At 43.1% G+C, this 19,880-nt stretch overlaps 1 protein-coding gene across 5 annotated transcripts in view; it reads right to left on the reverse strand.

Moving 5' to 3' along the window:
* Window positions 1–19,880, reverse strand: part of TTL (tubulin tyrosine ligase) — a 39,194-nt gene that overhangs the window by 7,809 nt on the left and 11,505 nt on the right. Inside the window, exons 4-7 of one of the 5 annotated variants that reach the window (XM_073339905.1) lie at window positions 15,461–15,596; window positions 15,034–15,303; window positions 12,817–12,935; window positions 10,503–10,543 (exon numbers count right to left, since the gene is read on the reverse strand). In XM_073339905.1, the coding sequence (XP_073196006.1) occupies window positions 12,863–12,935; window positions 15,034–15,303; window positions 15,461–15,596 (479 nt within the window). In that variant the 3' untranslated portion in view covers window positions 10,503–10,543; window positions 12,817–12,862. Of the gene's footprint in view, window positions 1–10,371; window positions 10,544–12,816; window positions 12,936–15,033; window positions 15,304–15,460; window positions 15,597–19,880 lie in introns of those variants that run through there. The other 4 variants (XM_073339901.1, XM_073339902.1, XM_073339903.1 and 1 more) reach the window with 4 other exon arrangements.

Consider the following 19,880-nt stretch of genomic DNA (forward strand, 5'->3'; position numbering starts at 1 on the left):
CAATGCTGCAGAAGATACTTAGCACATTTGTGGAAGAGTCCACAGCAGGTGCGCCTCCCCCCCATCGCAGTCATGTAATTTTGATGCTTCAGTATTGCAAAGAAACACGGCAGTAGGATGCAACAGCAAATGAGGTTTGCTTGTGTGGCACTGCACAGGGATTTCAATGGTTTGGCAGAGTTAATTGTGCTTCATCACAGTAAGTTTCATGAAGCTGGTATTATCAGCACCAGCCAAGGGGCACTGTCAACAGAGATCAAGGTAGGCTCATTCCAAAGGGGCTAGACAATAATGGAAAAACAAATCAACCTAAGATCAGTCTAGTATAATTGTTCGTTCTCTCTCTCTCACACACACACACAGGTTATGAAACACACACAATTTCTCCAAGCATCAAACTCAAAATCAATGATATTCTGAGCAGTGTTTTGATGTTTTTACACACACAAAAATTAAAGAAGGGACAAATTAATCTCTGGCATAGCAACAATGGACTTTGTTCAACTAGGCCTACCTTCTGATGAGAGGAGAAGCCTTATTTGTGGGGCAACGTGAGACAGAACGACCAGACAAACTTCAGTCTAGTAAACAGCATCAATATTTGATAAGGTATTTTAACTCAGCAAGAGCTACACAGCTAAGACTGCCCAGCTTAGACAACTCTAGACCTTCCTACATTTACTGACATGGGATGGTATGGCACTATCAATACATGTAGTGTCAGTGAGTCACAATATTAGTAGCTGAAAGTCTGGGCTGCTGGATGGGTGTAATTCGTAAAGTCGCATGTGTAAAAAAGCAGAGAGTGTCTGAGAACATAAAAATTGGACAGTGATAGACTGCAAAATCCGGTGACGACGGAACCTGGTTATATTCTGAACAAAAAGAGCTCTCATCCATGCTTGTAGCTGTGCCCATCGCTTCACACTGACTCTACAAAGATAACAGGCTTCAGGGTGACAGAGTGACATTCCTGGATTTTATAGATTGCATACAAGGACTGACGAACGAGTTCCATGTTGATGGAATATTATCTGTTTCAATGATGCAGATGTTCTTCTTCATCTCTGGTGACTGTCACTGTCCTAAAACAAACAAGGCAATTTCTGTTGAAGATGTACTGTAATGGGGCTGGAGATAACAGAGGCGGATATGTTTTTTCCCTACCAAGGCCTTCTTTACCAGGATTAACAAGGTCTTTTCACCTGTGCAACTGTCTCAGCATAGGATCTGGAAGCTGAAGGTTTCTCCTGCACTGCTTTCAGTAGACTATTTCTGTATCAAATCTGACAATTTATGAAAGTCAGTGTCTTTCTCCCAACCATGGTGTTAGATGGATGTCTGGCAAGCATTCTGTGTTCTCTTTCATTTCTAATGGATCCTTAGACCTCCGGGTACCAGTTTTTAAAGAATGCTAGGAGAAGAGAACATTCTCCTTTTTAAGTCATCTTGATAGTTGTAAATTAAAACACAAAACATGCCTTTGGTTAAGTATTTCATTTTTTAAATTAAAGGTTCCACACCCCACACCTGTACATTCTCTCACTTTTTTGGCTTCTGTGTCAATTCCACGTCCTGCATCCGTTTCTGAATAGCATCGGTTCTTCCACGATATGCATCTGAGGAAGTGAGCTGTAGCTCACGAAAGCTCATGCTCTAATAAATTGGTTAGTCTCTAAGGTGCCACAAGTCCTCCTTTTCTTTTTGCGAATACAGACTAACACGGCTGTTACTCTGAAACCTGTCATTATGCAAGGCACTGCATTTAGCCGTATGGAGTGGAAATCTATCAACTGCATGAAAAAACTTGTACAGACACAGACAGACATCATCTTCCTTTCCAAATGCAAACAGATGGACATCGTACCAAAAGGACTGAAGGTAAAAAATCCATTACAATCTACATACCACACAGACTATGCTGACAGCTTGTGCCACACGCTCTCAAAGAAACTGCGGAATCACCTGATCAACATCCTCTACAGCAAACAGGGAAAGATTAAGAATGAGCTCCCAAAAATGGATACTCTCATAAAAAACCAACCTTCCACACAAACTTCCTCGTGGCTGGATTTTACTAAAACTAGACAAGCCATTTACAACGCACACTTTGCTTCTCTACAAAAGAAAAAAGACACTAAACTTTCTAAACTACTACATGCTACAAGGGGCCACAGCAATGGTTCCCTCAACCCACCTAGCAATATTGTTAACCTATCCAACTATACTCTCAGCCCAGCAGAAGCAGCTGTTCTATCTCGGGGCCTCTCCTTCTGCCCCTCCACCCCCACGAACATGATACAGTTCTGTGGTGACCTAGAATCCTATTTTCGACGTCTCCGACTCAAGGAATATTTCCAAAATACCTCTGAACAGCATACTAATCCACAGAGGTCTCCCTACCAACACTACAGAAAGAGGGATTCTAGGTGGACTCCTCCTGAAGGTCGAAACAGCAGACTGGACTTCTACATAGAGTGCTTCCGCCGACGTGCACGGGCTGAAATTGTGGAAAAGCAGCATCACTTGCCCCATAACCTCAGCCATGCGGAACGCAATGCCATCCACAGCCTCAGAAACAACTCTGACATCATAATCAAAAAGGCTGACAAAGGAGGTGCTGTTGTCGTCATGAATAGGTCGGAATATGAACAAGAGGCTGCTCGGCAGCTCTCCAACACGAGTTTCTACAAGCCATTACCCTCTGATCCCACTGAGAGTTACCAAAAGCAACTACAGCATTTGCTCAAGAAACTTCCTGAAAAAGCACAAGATCAAATCCGCACAGACACACCCCTGGAACCCCGACCTGGGATATTCTATCTACTACCCAAGATCCATAAACCTGGAAATCCTGGGCGCCCCATCATCTCAGGCATTGGCACCCTGACAGCAGGATTGTCTGGCTATGTAGACTCCCTCCTCAGGCCCTACGCTACCAGCACTCCCAGCTACCTTCGAGACACCACTGACTTCCTGAGGAAACTACAATCCATCGGTGATCTTCCTGATAACACCATCCTGGCCACTATGGATGTAGAAGCCCTCTACACCAACATTCCACACAAAGATGGACTACAAGCCGTCAAGAACACTATCCCCGATAATGTCACGGCTAACCTGGTGGCTGAACTTTGTGACTTTGTCCTTACCCATAACTACTTCACATTTGGGGACAATGTATACCTTCAGATCAGCGGCACTGCTATGGGTACCCGCATGGCCCCACAGTATGCCAACATTTTTATGGCTGATTTAGAACAACGCTTCCTCAGCTCTCGTCCCCTAAAGCCCCTACTCTACTTGCGCTATATTGATGACATCTTCATCATCTGGACCCATGGAAAAGAAGCCCTTGAGGAATTCCACCATGATTTCAACAATTTCCATCCCACCACCAACCTCAGCCTGGTCCAGTCCACACAAGAGATCCACTTCCTGGACACTACAGTGCTAATAAACAATGGTCACATAAACACCACCCTATACCGGAAACCTACTGACCGCTATTCCTACCTGCATGCCTCCAGCTTTCACCCTGACCACACCACACGATCCATCATCTACAGCCAAGCTCTGCGATACAACCGCATTTGCTCCAACCCCTCAGACAGAGACAAACACCTACAAGATCTCTGTCAAGCTTTCTTACAACTACAATACCCACCTGCAGAAGTAAAGAAACAGATTGATAGAGCCAGAAGAGTTCCCAGAAGTTACCTACTACAGGACAGGCCTAACAAAGAAAATAACAGAACGCCACTAGCCGTCACCTTCAGCCCCCAACTAAAACCCCTCCAACGCATTATTAAGGATCTACAACCTATCCTAAAGGATGACCCAACACTCTCACAAATCTTGGGAGACAGGCCAGTCCTTGCCTACAGACAGCCCCGCAACCTGAAGCAAATACTCACCAACAACCACATACCACACAACAGAACCACTAACCCAGGAACTTATCCTTGCAACAAAGCCCGTTGCCAACTGTGCCCACATATCTATTCAGGGGACACCATCACAGGGCCTAATAACATCAGCCACACTATCAGAGGCTCGTTCACCTGCACATCCACCAATGTGATATATGCCATCATGTGCCAGCAATGCCCCTCTGCCATGTACATTGGTCAAACTGGACAGTCTCTACGTAAAAGAATAAATGGACACAAATCAGATGTCAAGAATTATAACATTCATAAACCAGTCGGAGAACACTTCAATCTCTCTGGTCACGCGATCACAGACATGAAGGTCGCTATCTTAAAACAAAAAAACTTCAAATCCAGACTCCAGCGAGAAACTGCTGAATTGGAATTCATTTGCAAATTGGATACTATTAATTTAGGCTTAAATAGAGACTTGGAGTGGCTAAGTCATTATGCAAGGTAGCCTGTTTCCTCTTGTTTTTTCCTACCCCCCCCCCCAGATGTTCTGGTTTAACTTGGATTTTAACTTGAAGAGTGGTCAGTTTGGATGAGCTATTACCAGCAGGAGAGTGAGTTTGTGTGTGTATGGGGGTGGGGGGGATGTGAGAACCTGGATTTATGCAGGAAATAGCCCAGCTTGATTGTCATGCACATTGTGTAAAGAGTTGTCACTTTGGATGGGCTATCACCAGCAGGAGAGTGAATTTGTGTGGGGGGGTGGAGGGTGAGAAAACCTGGATTTGTGCTGGAAATCACTTTAGATAAGCTATTACCAGCAGGACAGTGGGGTGGGAATAGGTATTGTTTCATATTCTCTGTGTATATATAAAGCCTGCTGCAGTTTCCACGATATGCATCTGAGGAAGTGAGCTGTAGCTCACGAAAGCTCATGCTCTAATAAATTGGTTAGTCTCTAAGGTGCCACAAGTCCTCCTTTTCTTTTTGCGAATACAGACTAACACGGCTGTTACTCTGAAACCTGTCAATATTAATACAAGTTCTCTGTTTTAATGCAGAATGCCCAGTGTTGTCTCTAGTTGGGGGACCTTTGTGTTGATTTCCTTAGCTGTCAAGAATCATTTCCTGTAAACCTGTCTCTGTGGCTGGGCCTTATGCAGTGCTATCAGCAAAAACAGAAGCCCTTAGCAAGTGAAAAGGCTGACCGCCAAACCCTAGTTGCGCTGCTCCTTTCTGGATATGGCCTCTCAAACCAGAAAGGAAAGATGAACTTCCTTGGAAAGGGTTCTGCAGTTGGGTGCAATGACAAGAGAGATTCTCCAGAGGTTCATGTTTGAACCCAGATCACCCTCTCCATTAGGGTTTTATCATAGGGCTTCTAATTTAAGCCAATTTGACACCAACTCGCCAAAGAGTCTCAGAGTGCATAGATGGAATGCACTGAATAAACTGAACTTGTTTCCCCAGAGCTCCCTGCCCTGGTCAGCCTAAACTCCTTCTCTCTCCCCCTGCTCTGGGAGTAACACACCTCTCTGATACAACGTTGAGTCTAAATAAGCTCCCCATCTGCACCTAGTTTCCATTGGAGTGTGCTTTCCTGAGCTGCCTCTGAGCCCCGGCAGGGAATTCACTCCCAAAGCCACAGGCTGTTGTCTGGCTCAGTGAGCTTTCCTCCAGAGTCACCACCAGAGCGAGGCTGCCCAGGGGCCACCCAAGAGCTGGGCAGCCTGTCACAGGCAGTTTCTGAAGGAGAGCGCCTAAGTCAGGAGCCCAACACAGCTGCTCCTCTACCACCACGCCAGGCCACACTCCTCACATGCAAAATATTTACACTTCTTTCCAGAAACTCACGTGCGCAAGTTCAACCAACTCCTGGCAGATCTAGTTGGTGGCATTACAAGGGCATCTTTTCACTAGGGTGAATGGTTCTTGAACACCTTTGCAGGCATTGATGCAACATGGATCTGTCTTCAAAATCTGAGATGCAGCTCTACACAAATTATATACTTTCCAGGTCTATTTGAGATATTTATTATAGCCAATGATAAACCAATCCCACATTTACATGGGTTTAGGCTCCCCTATATTTTGTTCATAGTACAGCAGGGTAGGGGTGAAATACACTGTCTTGTCTGAAGTATGAAGAACACATTCTTTAAATTGCTCTTCAAAACCACATTCCCACAGAGCAACTGCTAGCATTTGCAGGCCTACTGCATCAGCAACACACTCTTTTGAAGGTTTACAATTGGATTTTCCTCATCTTGGCATGCAACACTTGTTTTTGAGCACTGGGACCAAAAGGTCAAGAGCATACAGCTGCAGCAACAACAGGGAATGGGCAGGTGCTCCAGAAGCACCACTGGGAGCAGAGTGAGGTGATAGAGTTCTCTACGCAACATTAAATTAAACCTGTTCCTATCCACTGTTCCACTGACAGAGATTGCTGATTTGTTCATGAAATATATTGCTTAATATTTGGATAGTTAAATTACTTGGACAATAGAATGTCACCCAAAAGTGCCTTTTACCCAAGTTTCTCTCTCTCTCTCTTTTTTTTTTTAAAAACAAACATTGGATTTTAAAAAAAGGAGTACTCGTGGCACCTTAGAGACTAACCAATTTATTTTGAGCTGTAGCTCACGAAAGCTTACGCTCAAATAAATTGGTTAGTCGCTAAGGTGCCACAAGTCCTCCTTTTCTTTTTGCGAATACAGACTAACACGGCTGTTACTCTGAAACCTGCCATTGGATTTTAAGTTTTAGCAATTTCTCTCAAACACAAAACACACCAGTGAAAAAACCCAGGAAAGGTTTTATGAAATGAAACCAAAGCACGTGTATTATTTGAATATAAACCCTCAGCTATTGTCCAAAAATACCCCACCCTTCCAATTCTATAATTCACCAAAATGTAAGAACAATCATTGAGTCTGTCCCTAGTCTACTAGGTAGGCCCACAACGATTTTGCAGCTTTCTGCAGAAGCCAATACATTTCCCCAAATTGTTTGCTTTTCCAGCACTTAGCCTGTTACACTTATGACCAAACCAGTCCCATAGGATTAAACAGGTTTCAGATTAACAGCCGTGTTAGTCTGTATTCGCAAAAAGAAAAGGAGTACTTGTGGCACCTTAGAGACTAAACAATTTATTTGAGCATAAGCTTTTGTGAGCTACAGCTCAAAATAAATTGGTTAGTCTCTAAGGTGCCACAAGTACTCCTTTTCTTTTATAGGATTAAACAGACATTCAATTGTTGCTGATTTGATTCAGGTCCTTTAAAAGCTGACTGTTCTGTCATCTGTGATTTTGCTTCTACAGTTTTTGCATCAAAATGGTGGAATGAACTATGGAGCAAATCCTCCTTCACAAACATATTTGGGGTAGAAATCTGGATCTTCATCTTAAAATGCGACAGGGAAGGAACTCAGGATTATATTCCAACCAGCATGATGCAGGCACTTCTTCCTGTTCTGGGCTCCACCTATGCCCTTGTGTTTGAGATCTGTCTATTGCTTAGCCAGCATGACTGATTCTGTAGCTTCTCTGAATCATTTTAAAATCTGGTCCTCGTGTGATTGCCGTTCTTTGTTAAATTAGGTCAAACCAAATTTCCCAGGATACCATGACAGTGTCAGCAACCTGTAATCTGTCAAGTCCTTTCAAAACAATCCTCAATTGCTTTTGTAAGTTTAATGCCTCTTTGTAGAACCCTTGTGGTGCAGAAGCCAAGCTGTATTTTGATCAAAGTTCTTCTCATTTTCAAGTTCCAACACTTTTAGGAGTTGGATGCACGTGTAGAGATACAGTCTTCCTGATTGTTCCACTACTATTGCATCCATCCTCCTTTTTCAACCAACCAAGAGGATAATGGTGTCTGTGGAAGAAGATTTGAACCACAATATGCACTAGAACTGTGTTGGGCCTTACTTCTTTCTCAGTGAGGTATAAGCAGTGTGCTGAATGCCCACACTGTACATAAGAAGTTTAGGATGACTGCATCTCTGAAAATTATCATCTTTTTATGCTCAGTCCAAGGAAATGGCAAAGATTTCTCTCCCATATTTCACCCCTTCCTTGGATGGCATCTTCACCCACATGGACACAATATTATTTGTTTTTTTCTTTGCAGCTGTAAATACCTATTGACTGGATGCTTGAGACTCTTGACTGAGCCATCAGCACTGTTGCTTAGAAGAAGTGAATGGCTGGGAAGATGTAATCATAGCTGACGGAGGTTTCTTTATTGAGTATCTTGGTCTCTTGGCCAGAGGTTCAGATGGTCTGTGATAGAGACCTACTAAATCTCCTCTTATTTTCAGTAGTATAAATTCCAAGAGATCTCAGTGGGGCTCTCGACTTCTTTAAATTGTGTAGAGAAGCATCTGTCAAATCCACAAAGGGTTTACAACGGTCAAAGGGGAGTTCTTCAATGGCACTCTGAACCTCTCTCGGAAAGCCCAACATCTGCAGCCAAGACACTCTTCTCATGACCACCGCAGTGGAACTAGACCATTCTGCAGTGGCTGCCACGTCTGAGGAGGCCTGGAGCATTTTCTTTGCTAGAAGCTGACCCTCTTAAATAGAGCCTTTAAACTGGTCATGATGTTCCTCTGGCACATGCTCAATAAAGGAATTCAGTTTGTTAGAATTTAAGTAAAGTGCTCATGTTGTGCACCACTGAAGGGGATTCTGTTATTGGCATGAAGGAAGCATCCTGCCTTCTTATCAAGTTAAAGTATTTGCATTTCAGGTTGTTTTTAATGCACAACCATCAATTGCTCTTTGCTATTTATTGGCTGTCAGAAGAGGAGAAATTGCTCCTGAACGGAACCAATAGTGAAGAGCTGCTGGAAGGCCTGGGACAGAGACTTAAATGATCACTGCACCTACCTTTTGGTGACAGCATCAAAAAAGTCTCACTTCCAGGATCATACTCATCGGTGTTCCTCTCTTACACTTCAACAGACAAAGTTTCATTCAATGGTACATTTGCTCTTGAAGAGTCTGAAGAAACTGATTTTCTGCATGGTTAGAGATGAGCACAAATGATTTCTATCCTTCTACTTCACAATTGTTGACAATGTTAATATTTTGCTTTAGAAGAATAATCTGTTCTTATTATTTCAATTCATTCAATTGATTGTTTCCCTACCACCTCTTTCAACATTATACATCTTAAGTTGGATATATACCAAGTATCAGTGCGTGAACTCAGTAAATTCTAATCACCGCATTCGTAGTATTGACCAGCAGCTTTCACACTTGTTATAGCTGAAATGAGAAACCACCACCTACTGCACACTACAAACAAGGCTGGTAAAGCTGACAAACAGCTGAAAAGCTAGCCAGCTTTTATATAAAGCCAGGTTATCAGATGCTCTGCCAACCTTCCAGAAGTTCCTAGATTTATGCCACATCTAGACCAGGGCACTACTGGGGCAAACTATGGCATTGTAGCTGTGACACTGTAGTGCCACGGTGTATGTGCTTCCTACAGTGATGGAAGGGGTTTTTGCGTTGCTGTGGGAACTCCACCTCCACAAGCAATGGTAGCTAGGTCAACAGAGGCAGTCTTCCATTGACCTACTTGTCTCTACACCTGGGGCTAGGTGTGCATAGCTATGGTGCTCAGGGGTGTAGATTTTTCACACCCCTGAGCACCGTATCTATGTTGACCTAACTTGAAAGTCAAGGCCAGTCCTTAGTAAACCAAGTCTCTATTTACATCTCCATCCACTAACCTCTCCACCATCCAGAGGCAGTCAGTACCACCCACTAGCCACACCCGTCTTAATCACCAATGACTCTGCCCATTCCCCTTCCCCCACTAATCTTCAGTTCCACAATTTCTGCCTGTTTCCCACAGGTATAAAAAGAACCAAAAAAACTCTTCTCAGTTCCATTTACATTTTCACAAATAGAGTTTTCATTCACAGATTGAAACTGGAGCTAGATACTTGAACAGCAGAGCTTTTTTCATATGACAAGTCCAGGAGTGGGCATCTCAGCCTTTGGACTGGCCCACACTACTGCTGGGGAAAAGCCACCGGTACGAAGGGCCTCTCCCAGTAAGTCCCTCCCCTGACCATGCTGCTGCTGGGCTTGGAGAGAGGGATAACGACAAATTCCTGCTGAGAAATAGTGTAAGTTACAGAAATTCAGCTGAGCGGAAATGTGCCTTCTGGCACAGAGGCAAAACTCTGGCGTGCCATGTGGCTGTAGCTACTGGAGCACTGCAGCCAGGGAGAGCTTTCTCCAGCCCCACACAAGAGCGAGGGGCCTCCTTCTGGAGCACATTCAAGGCAGGGTCACCTAGATCGCCAAGCTTACGGAGCAGCAGGCTACGTGTTGGAGGCAAGTATCTGGTCTCAGTTTCAGGAATGATAGCTTTCCACCAAGCAGAGAGGAAAGCCAACACCTTCTTCAGAACTACAGCAGCAAGAGACCAGGTGTGCCGTGCTGTTGGTACACGGGAGCTACCATTTTATTACAGGAAGAGGATGCTCACTGGGCACAGGCAGGGGCCCCATTGACTTCGATTAGCCAGACCTTCAGTTCCTCATCTACCATGAAGTCAAAGCCGAAGAGCTGGAAACTCTGGTAGTGAAGGTGTTTGGTGCTGATTGCAGGCTCTATACACATAAGGCAGCTTCTGCGGAAAGGAAAAAATGCAAAATCTGACTTAGCAGCCAATAAACATGTAAGAGCAATAATTCTAGATTCCTGGAGCAGGCAGACACACAGCACAGCGATCAGAAGGGCACTGTGCAGTGGGAAAAGCAAATGGAAAAAGTGGATCAGGAACAGACTTGTTCCTCATACTATTATTACTTTTTGCTATTGTGCCCAGTCAAAAATAAAAAGAGATAGTAAAAAAAATCTGACTCATGCAAAAATATATCTGATTGCACTAACTAAAGGCCTGATCCAAACCCCATTGAAGCCGTACCACTGATTTTATTGAGAGTTGGACCAGGATTGAATATGGCAGGGACACATCATAATACCACAGGCTTTAGAACAAGAAAGAAATGCACAAGAGCACAAAGAAGATTTTAAAACAACTCTTTACAAAATCTATCATTTAGCACATCTCTGAAGCAGCTCAACGTGTTCCTGTGACATTCAACACGTTTTCTGTGTTCTCCAACAACACGGAATGGCATAAAGCCAAAATTGGTTCAAGGAATGATGCACAACAGACTACTAATCACGAGCCCGAGACGTGCTCTCTTGTTATCTGCATTTAGAACAACAGAACGACTATGGACACTAGACATGCAAGAGTGACCTCCCAGCAACATGGGTGTGACCTAATTAACAACCTTTATCCATTAAAACAGGATTTCTCTTTCAAGTAGACAATCACGATTATTATTCACCACACAGGATGCTTTGACAAACTATCAAGTGTAGAGAATACAAATATATGTATATATGTACCTACCCAGTATATGTGTATGTATACATAAACTCCACACACACCTGCATTTCTTGACTAAAGAATAAACATTGTGCACATGATAAGCATTCTGGGTTTTCATCAAGGCAAAGCAAAAGCATATTTTGTAAGTGTGGCATAAGTCAGCAATGCAGGGGGCCCCAACTAACATCAATGAGGGTGGTATTGTTAAATTGCCATAAATCTAATTAAAGTTTACATTAGGTCTGAAGGAAGCAGGGCCCAATATATGCAACAAAACTGGAGCCAATACTGTAAACCCTTACAATTGAGCAGTCCCAATGACTTCCACTGGGCTGCTCTCCAAGGCTACTCGTTTGAGCAAGGATTTGTGGGACCAGGACTAGCTGCATCAGCTGGGGGAGAAGCATGCCTGATGCAATATCACACATTGGCTCAAGTGCTTCTCTAGAGCGATGCCCCCATTTCAAGAAAGAAAGGAGGTATGAGGGGGCCAGTTACAGTTCCCTGATCCACAAGTCACAAGTCCTTCAGCCTGGACGTTAGAGCTGCCTAGGGACACGAGATCACATGCCAACTGAGAACTGGGGGAGCACAGCTACGCTCAGCCCACCCCAATGCTGGCGGGAGGGGCAGGTGACGCAGGAGCGGACTAGGACAGCTTTGTGCCACTGAGAGCTTCCCCCACCAAGGAAAGTTAGGGCCAGATTCTAGCCCCTTTGTCCACATAAGCAGCACAAAGAGGTAAGGATGGGGGAAGTGCCTGTTATCTACCTCATTCCTTTCTACTGTACCTCACTGCTGCAGAGCCAGTTCCAGCCAGTTAGTACCCAGAGTCAGCGGAGGCTCTCATGGCAGAGGACTGGGGTGGGTCTGATGTATAAAAGGGGAGTGTGTTGTCAGCTGGCTGTGCAAGAGGTATGCACAGCTCCTACCAAGATTTCAGCTCCCTAGGATTCCCATGCACAGCAATGTGCAAGGACAGCACGTAGACAAGTTGGGAGATCCAGCTCTGTGCATCTCCTCTCCCCATGGGATGGAACAAATGCAGAAAGCACTGCAGACCCTACTCCAGCTGCTGGGCTACAGACTTGCACCTTAGTGCCAAGTCATAGTGAATCCAACCCAAGTGTACAACACATGGCTTCACAAATCAGTCTAAGAGCACTGAAACAGAGCGAAGGGTGAACCAGCCCACAGAAATGCAGCAGTTTGAAAGAGCTCAGCTGATTATCCGCTTGAGCAGGTGTCCAGAAATGTCAGCTCACGATGGAATGTCATGCCATGGTTCAGCAGCTGTAGGACAGGAACCAACTTGTTGTAACAGGAAACCATACAGAGAGGAATGTCTTGAAATAGCTCCTATCATTTCTGAGGGAATGGGTTTAAATAGGATGTTATAATGAGCCTGCATCCTTATTCCTAGGCACATTACTGGAGCGTTCTAAACAGTGAAACATTTTAGATTACAAAATCAATATAAAAGCCTGAGATCACAGTACAGCCTTCTGCTTCCAGTTGGAATGACTTTCCTTCCCGGCTATGACATCATCCCAACCCTTCTGTTGTATCTTTGTTCCTCTGAGAGCACACAGGCTTAGGAAGTCCAGGACCAGCTTCTCTGGAGAAAGGGGCAAGAAACCACATTTTGAGCAAATTATGGAATAACCTGGGGCCAGCAATGATGTAACGAGGGGAATCCACCAATAAGCCAATATTACATCCATTTAAAAAAACTAGTCAAAAGGACACTCCATTTGCAATGTGAAACCCTCAAAAGTTAGGAAATGCCAATATTAAGGTTGCCCATGCAACCCTCATTCAGCCCTCCTGTGCACATGATCAGGAACAATCAACATGGATTCATCAAGGGCAAGTCATGCCTGACCAACCTGATAACTGGCTCTGTGGATATGGGGAAAGCAGTGGACATGATGTACCTTGACTTTAGCAAAGCTTTTGATAGCGTCTCCCACAGTATTCTTGCCAGCAAGTTAAAAAAGTATGGATTGGATGAATGGACTATAAGGTGGATAGAAAGCTAACTAGATCGTTGGCTCAACGAGCAGTGATCAATGGCTCAATGTCTAATTAGCAGCTGGTAGCAAGTGGAGTGCCCCAGAGGTCTGTCCTGGGGCTGGTTTTGTTCAACATCTTCATTAATGATCTGGATGATGGGACAGATTGCACCCTCAACAAGTTTGTGGATGACACTAAGATGGGGGGAGAGGTAGATATGCCAGACAGTAGGGATAGGGTCCAGAGCGACCTAGACGAATTGGAGGACTGGACTAAAAGAAATCTGATGAGGTTCAACAGGACAAATGCAGAGTCCTGCACTTAGGACGGAAGAATCCCATGCACTGCTACAGGCTGGGGACCGACTGGATAAGCAGCAGTTCTGCAGAAAAGGACCTGGGGAATACAGTGGACGAGAACCTGGATATGAGGCACCAGTTTGCCCTTGTTGCCAAGAAGGCTAACGGCATATTGGGCCGCTTTAGTAGGAGTGTTTCCAGCAGATTGAGGGAAGTTATTATTCCTCTCTATTCAGCACTGGTGAGGCCACATCTGGAGTATTGCATCCAGTTTTGGGCCCCCCACATTACAGATAGGCTGTGGAGAGAGAAAGTCCAGTGGAGGGCAACAAAAATTATTATGGGGTTGGGGCACATGACTTATGAGGAGAGGCTGAGGGAACTGGGTTTATTTAGTCTGAAGAAGAGAAGAGAAGAGTGAGGGGGAGATTTGATAGCAGCCTTCAACTACCTAAAGGGGGGTTCCAAAGAGGATGGAGCTCAGCTGTTCTCAGTGGTGGCAGATGATAGAACAAGGAGCAATGGTTTCAAGTTGCAATGGGGGAGGTCTAGGTTGGATATTAGGAAAAACTATTTCACTAGGAGGGTGGTGAAGCACTGGAATGGGTTCTGGGGAGGTGGTGGAATCTCCATCCTTAGAGGTTTTAAGGCCCGGCTTGACAAAGCCCTGGCTGGGATGATTTAGTTGGGGTTGGTCCTGCTTTGAGCAGGGGGTTGGACTAGATGACCTCCTGAGGTCTCTTCCAACCCTAATCTTCTATGATTCTACAATACAGTCTGTAATTAACATGATCACATTTTTCCCACAGGACCCTGTTTCATTCAGTACACAGGATAGAGCACTGAGTGAACGAAGCAACTCTTTGTTAGTTCTTTGCATCATCTCCACCCTATTAACAGAAGTGCTTAGCACCTGTAGCTCCTGATGATATCTGTGAGTTGTGAATGCTCAGCACCTCTGAAAATCAGGCCCCACTTGTCTCATGCGTTTACCTAATCAGTAAGACACCTGAAATTAGTGGAAACTTTGGTGAATTTTGGCTTACATATCTCTATAAATATATGTACATCTATTAATATGTTGAACAAGAAACAAAAGTAGCTCCATTCACCTTGTGGAAATTCCCTAGACTAGACAAGCCCATAGGGTCAATTTTGTGCTTTGCCCCACACTTCCTATGTGACCTTGGGCAAGTCACCTAACTTCTTTGAGCCTCAGTTCCTTGTCTGTAACATGGGAATATTGATACTTTTGTCTGTCTCGTCTGTTTAGACTGCGAGCTCTTTGGAGCAAGGTCTGTCCCGTATTGTGTGAATGTACAGTCCCTACCACAATGGGTCCCCAGTTCTGGTTGGTGCCTCTGGGTGCTACTGTAACACAAATAATGATCAACAAGTTACCTTATTATTTGTTTGATCTGCAATAACAGGCTACTTTCCAGTGTAATGTTCAAAGAACTCATCAGATACTGATTGAACTCCTCAAAAAACATTTCATTCCCTTCTTCATACTTCCCATAGTTTTTAGAATATTCCTTCTGTATGCAGTGATTGGTCAAATGGCAGGTTTTGTCTTGGAAATTAGCACTATTGTATGGTTCTGAAGAGGTCCGCAGAACGCCTTCTCTGTAGAGGTAGATATTATATTGGTGATCCACTAGAACCCAGCTTCTGAAAATTAGAAGAACACTAAATAGGGTTTTTTGTTTTGTTTTTTAAGCCAGCATATGCATGTAATCAGATTTATTAACAACACTTCGCTCACCCCAATGCATTTTCTCTAATCTTTTTGAGTAAGAATTGACAGGCAATCAATAGAAAACATTACCTAATATCAAACTTGCGATGGCCTGGCTCTAATAGCATAGGCTTTTCAAGGTATTTCTGAATCACATGCACTTGTCCTTGATCATCTATAAAGTTCAGAAGTTCAGTAGCCTCTGAAGAAATAAGAATTCCTTCACCTAACATGAAAAAAACAAAGGTAAAATATAGCAGATTTCACAGATATGATCGATGGAAATTATTTTTTTTTTTAAAAGGATTTTGAAGTACACCAAAATATATGTAATGGCATATGTTATTGGGTCTCTTATTGCAGCAGATTTGGCATTATGACCATGCTTGAGAATATGGAGGTAAAAACCTCTCTGGCTAAGGTTCTCAGAGATGTCTAGGCATCAAGACAAAGGAAGAGTTTCAGCTATAAGAGTTACAATTGAAAATACACATTTAGATCTTGGGACATCTATGTACTTAAGAGTCCGGATTGTCTGTGTGGCTGAGTCTTGTCTAAAATTTGTGCTTTGTGGCTTCTACTGTTTTTCCTCAAGTTCTTTAACTACCACATAGAATTATTCCAAGAGACAAATTAACAAACAAAAGATGTTTATCATGTACTTTTGGTGTGTTTCAGAGAACTTTTCTCAGATGCAATACACCATTCCAATTGACAGTAATTAAGACATTTCTATGGAGCAGAGAGATGGGAACTTCAACTCTACAACACACTTATCAGGGAACCTCCAATACACAAGAATCACAGGAACACATCATCATCATGTAGTTAGAAATGTCAGGCCTGATGTGACCTCCAGGCTTTTTGTGTTGAATCCAGTTAGAGATTTTTCAAATACTTCTTGCAATCATGTCACTACTTCCTGATGGCGATTATTCCATTGCCTGACTGGTCTCCCCTACCCCCAATTATTTTCCTATCATCTAGCGGGCCTATCCTGCACACCTGAATACCTTTACTCAGATGTAGTCACACTGAGTGCAGGAGTGCTACATGCATGAGTTAGGTTATGTATGTAAATATCTGCAGGACAGGCCCCTCCCCGCCCCTGCTTTAAAACATTACTCCTTATTTTATGTAATCCTGTAACCCTAAAAATAAATCCTCTTTGGCTTTTTATAGATATTTAGGTCTTTTTCATCTTATCCAGTCTCCTCTTATAGGACATGCTCTCTAACACTTTAAATCATTTTGACAGTTACTTTTAGACGCTCTGCTGCTTGATCAATGTCATTTCTTGGAGCAAGTTGTGGTCTAAGACCGAACAAAGAGGAATCATCATCCTGTTCATTTCAGAAAAGACATCAGAGAGTAATAATTATCTCCTCCCAACTCAGCCCACACACCCATGTTTAACGTGCCACGTCTCTTTCCACAGCGGGGCTGTATAACTAGTTTTCTCCCATAGTCTGTTTCGGTTCAGTATTTGCCCCCAGTGAAGTACCATAAATCTGTCTAAGACAGTAAGATACTGTTCCCTGCACTGTACCATCTGGGTGCGTATCACACATTAATGAATTTAACCTCCTAACACCTGTGAGGTAGACGATAATCTCCGTTTTACAGATGGGAAACTGAAGCAAGGAGGGAATATGTGGCTTGCCCAAGTCACATGCAGAGTCTACGGAATATCCGGGACTGAAACCCAGATCTTAGTCCCACTTGAGTGTTTTAACTAAGCAACTTTCCTCTTTTGGTTTATGTCTCATCTGAAAGATGGCACAGAAACAGCACAATGACACACCTTCCACCAGGTGACTTTGAATTTAAACATGAAGCAATTCAAGTTGCCCATATTTTCTATGTGGCTCCTCAGTTTATTGAAGCTATTTCTTCTAGTAAGGTTTTTGTTCCAGCTTCTTCTTCTGACAAACATAATTCTACAAACAGTCACAGGAGTAACTTTATTCATTGCAGTCCCATTTAGTTCAATGTGAAAGTCATTGCTAAATTAGCAAGAGTGCAAAAAGAAATGGTTATAAAAAAGGATAAGGCTAATATCAATATTTTCCCTGGTATGAAAGTCCCCCATTGAGAAAGTTCAAATCTATCTTCAAATTCCCTCCAATTTACGGTTGAAGTTGGCAATTATCCCTTCCCCCATATAATTTCAATACAAACGTCCACTTGCAGTGGCAGAGTATTGGAAACAGAACACAGTCTTTCCAGAATTTGGCATTACTGGGAAGCAACACTCACAGTTACAGTTGCCTAACACTCCCCAGAGAACCCCTGATTCTTGGTTGTTTTAAGCTTTGCCAAACTTTAACTCTTCCAGCTGAAATCTTCTCTGTTTTGGTCTCTGTCTCGCATTGAATTTTTGAAAAATCTGAGCGCAGGGCAGCCATTTCCAAGGAGGAGGCTAGGGGAAAACAGGTAGTTTTGCCACGGCTAACAAAAATTCCAGACTACTATTTTCAACAGCTCCATGATTTGGAGCAGAAGTCTGAGATTCAGTGGAGGGGGTAGGCTTGCAGTCAGGGAGGTTCCTTTTGCTTTCCCCATGAAAATCCCCCCAGTTCTAGCTGAGTTATAAGCTTTTAAAGTCCCCATTAGCACATCCACGGTAGGATTTTTTCTATACTCGTTTCACCTATTTCCCAATTATACTGAGCAAACTCCCAGGCTCTGCCAAACTTCCTGTGTTTGCAAGCCTTCCTCCACCAAAAATACCCTTGCATCGGGGGAAAAGTATATTGGGCTGAAAGCCAGGAGACCATGAGTTCCAGACTCACCTCTTTCAGTGACTGATATTTACTTCTGTGCAATGCACAATGCTTACTATTGAGCCAGGCCGCATTATGCCAGGAGGAAAAGAAATATAATTCCTCTCGTTTTACAGATACAGTAAAAGTTTGCACAGGATCACTTCTAGCAGAACTGGGATTTCTTCAATATGGTAGATGAGAATCTTACCTGCACTGCTTTTCAGAATGAATTTGCTGAATTTATGTGTTTGGTTAGGTTGTCTGAATCCACTGCTCTAACCAACCAGACAACACTCCTTGCCCAGAGCCAGGAACAGAACCCAGGAACCCTGATCCACAGCATTCCATTGCTGTCTAGCAAATCGCTGTGCAGTTTACGTACGTTGTAAGCCTCTCAGGGCAAGGAATGACTTTTTGTTATATGTTTGTACATTACCTCACACAGTGGGGGTCCTGATTTATGACTGGGATCCTTAAACACTACAGCAATACAAATTATAATCAATCACCACCACCCACTAGTAGCAATGTGCTATCACATCCCCACCTAGTGACTCGTTCAAACAGAGTAGCGGCCTACTACTGTTACTTTCTTAGCTCAAGGGGCAGAGATATGTGCTGAGGTTCTAGATTCAAACTTAGCCTTTGGAGAGAGTGGAGAGGAGCAATATGATTATACATAATGGAACTTTTTTTTTTTTTTTTCATTTTTCTTTTAAAAAAGATCAAGGAAATTCCATGCAAAATAACCCCTATTAAAATAAGGGCAACGTTGCTAAGTCAAGCACTGAAAAGTTAGAAAATGCCAGATTTACGATTGCCTGTGTAATCTTAATTTGGTTCCCTGGTCCATATGCATTATGCTAGTCTTTAATTACATGATCCCATGCTATTCCCCCCCAGGACTCCTGCTCCACTGAGTGCACAGGATGGATGGTAAACAAGGCAGGTGGTTAGCTGAACTTGTCACCTGCATTGTGGCTGAGCTAGGTGGGGATTAAGCAGGACAGAAGTAAGGCTCCTTGGGATCCCTTTAACTGTCCATATCCATTGTTCTTGAAAAAAAATCCCAAATGTTTGCTCTAAATTTAGTATTTTCTGGTTTTGTTTGGGTTTTTAAAACAGCAATTTTCCTTTTAATAATAGGAGACTGAGGTTATTAAATTAGTTATTAAATACTACGTTTCTTCTTCTTCTTAAATTGCGTAATGTTAGGAGATTGGGTTTTCCTAAGCATTTAGAGGACTATGATCTCTGTGATAAACTTTCTTTTATTGTATAGAACAATTCTGGGAGAAGATATGAACCATTTTTGAAGATTATAAGAGTGCTCTGTATTCCGTTTTAATTTTCTGCTCTGGGTTCTGCTTCTGTGCGTCAAACACTTACAATTACATTTGTTGCAATAACTGACAAGATGGGGTCATGTCTGTAGCAGGAAAAATGTATCATATTTAAGTAAAAAGCTTTATAATTTTCCCTGTCATAGCTACTCCCCGGATACAGGAGACGATTTAGTTATTGCTTAAATCAGAGTTTTAAAATCAGCTAGTGAGACTACAGGAGTACTTTTTCCTACAAAGATTAGATGGGAAGAAACATGTCCTTTTATTTCATTTTGATGAAACCAAGCCTTCTCTTAGGTCACGTCTGAGGGATATGAATGACAGGACATAGTGATAGGGGAACAGATGGTCTAAAGGACAATCTTCTGGAAGAATGCATCCACACTGATTTTCAGC

Source organism: Lepidochelys kempii, chromosome 3 (assembly GCF_965140265.1).
Source record: "Lepidochelys kempii isolate rLepKem1 chromosome 3, rLepKem1.hap2, whole genome shotgun sequence".
NCBI classification, from domain to species: Eukaryota; Metazoa; Chordata; order Testudines; family Cheloniidae; genus Lepidochelys; species Lepidochelys kempii.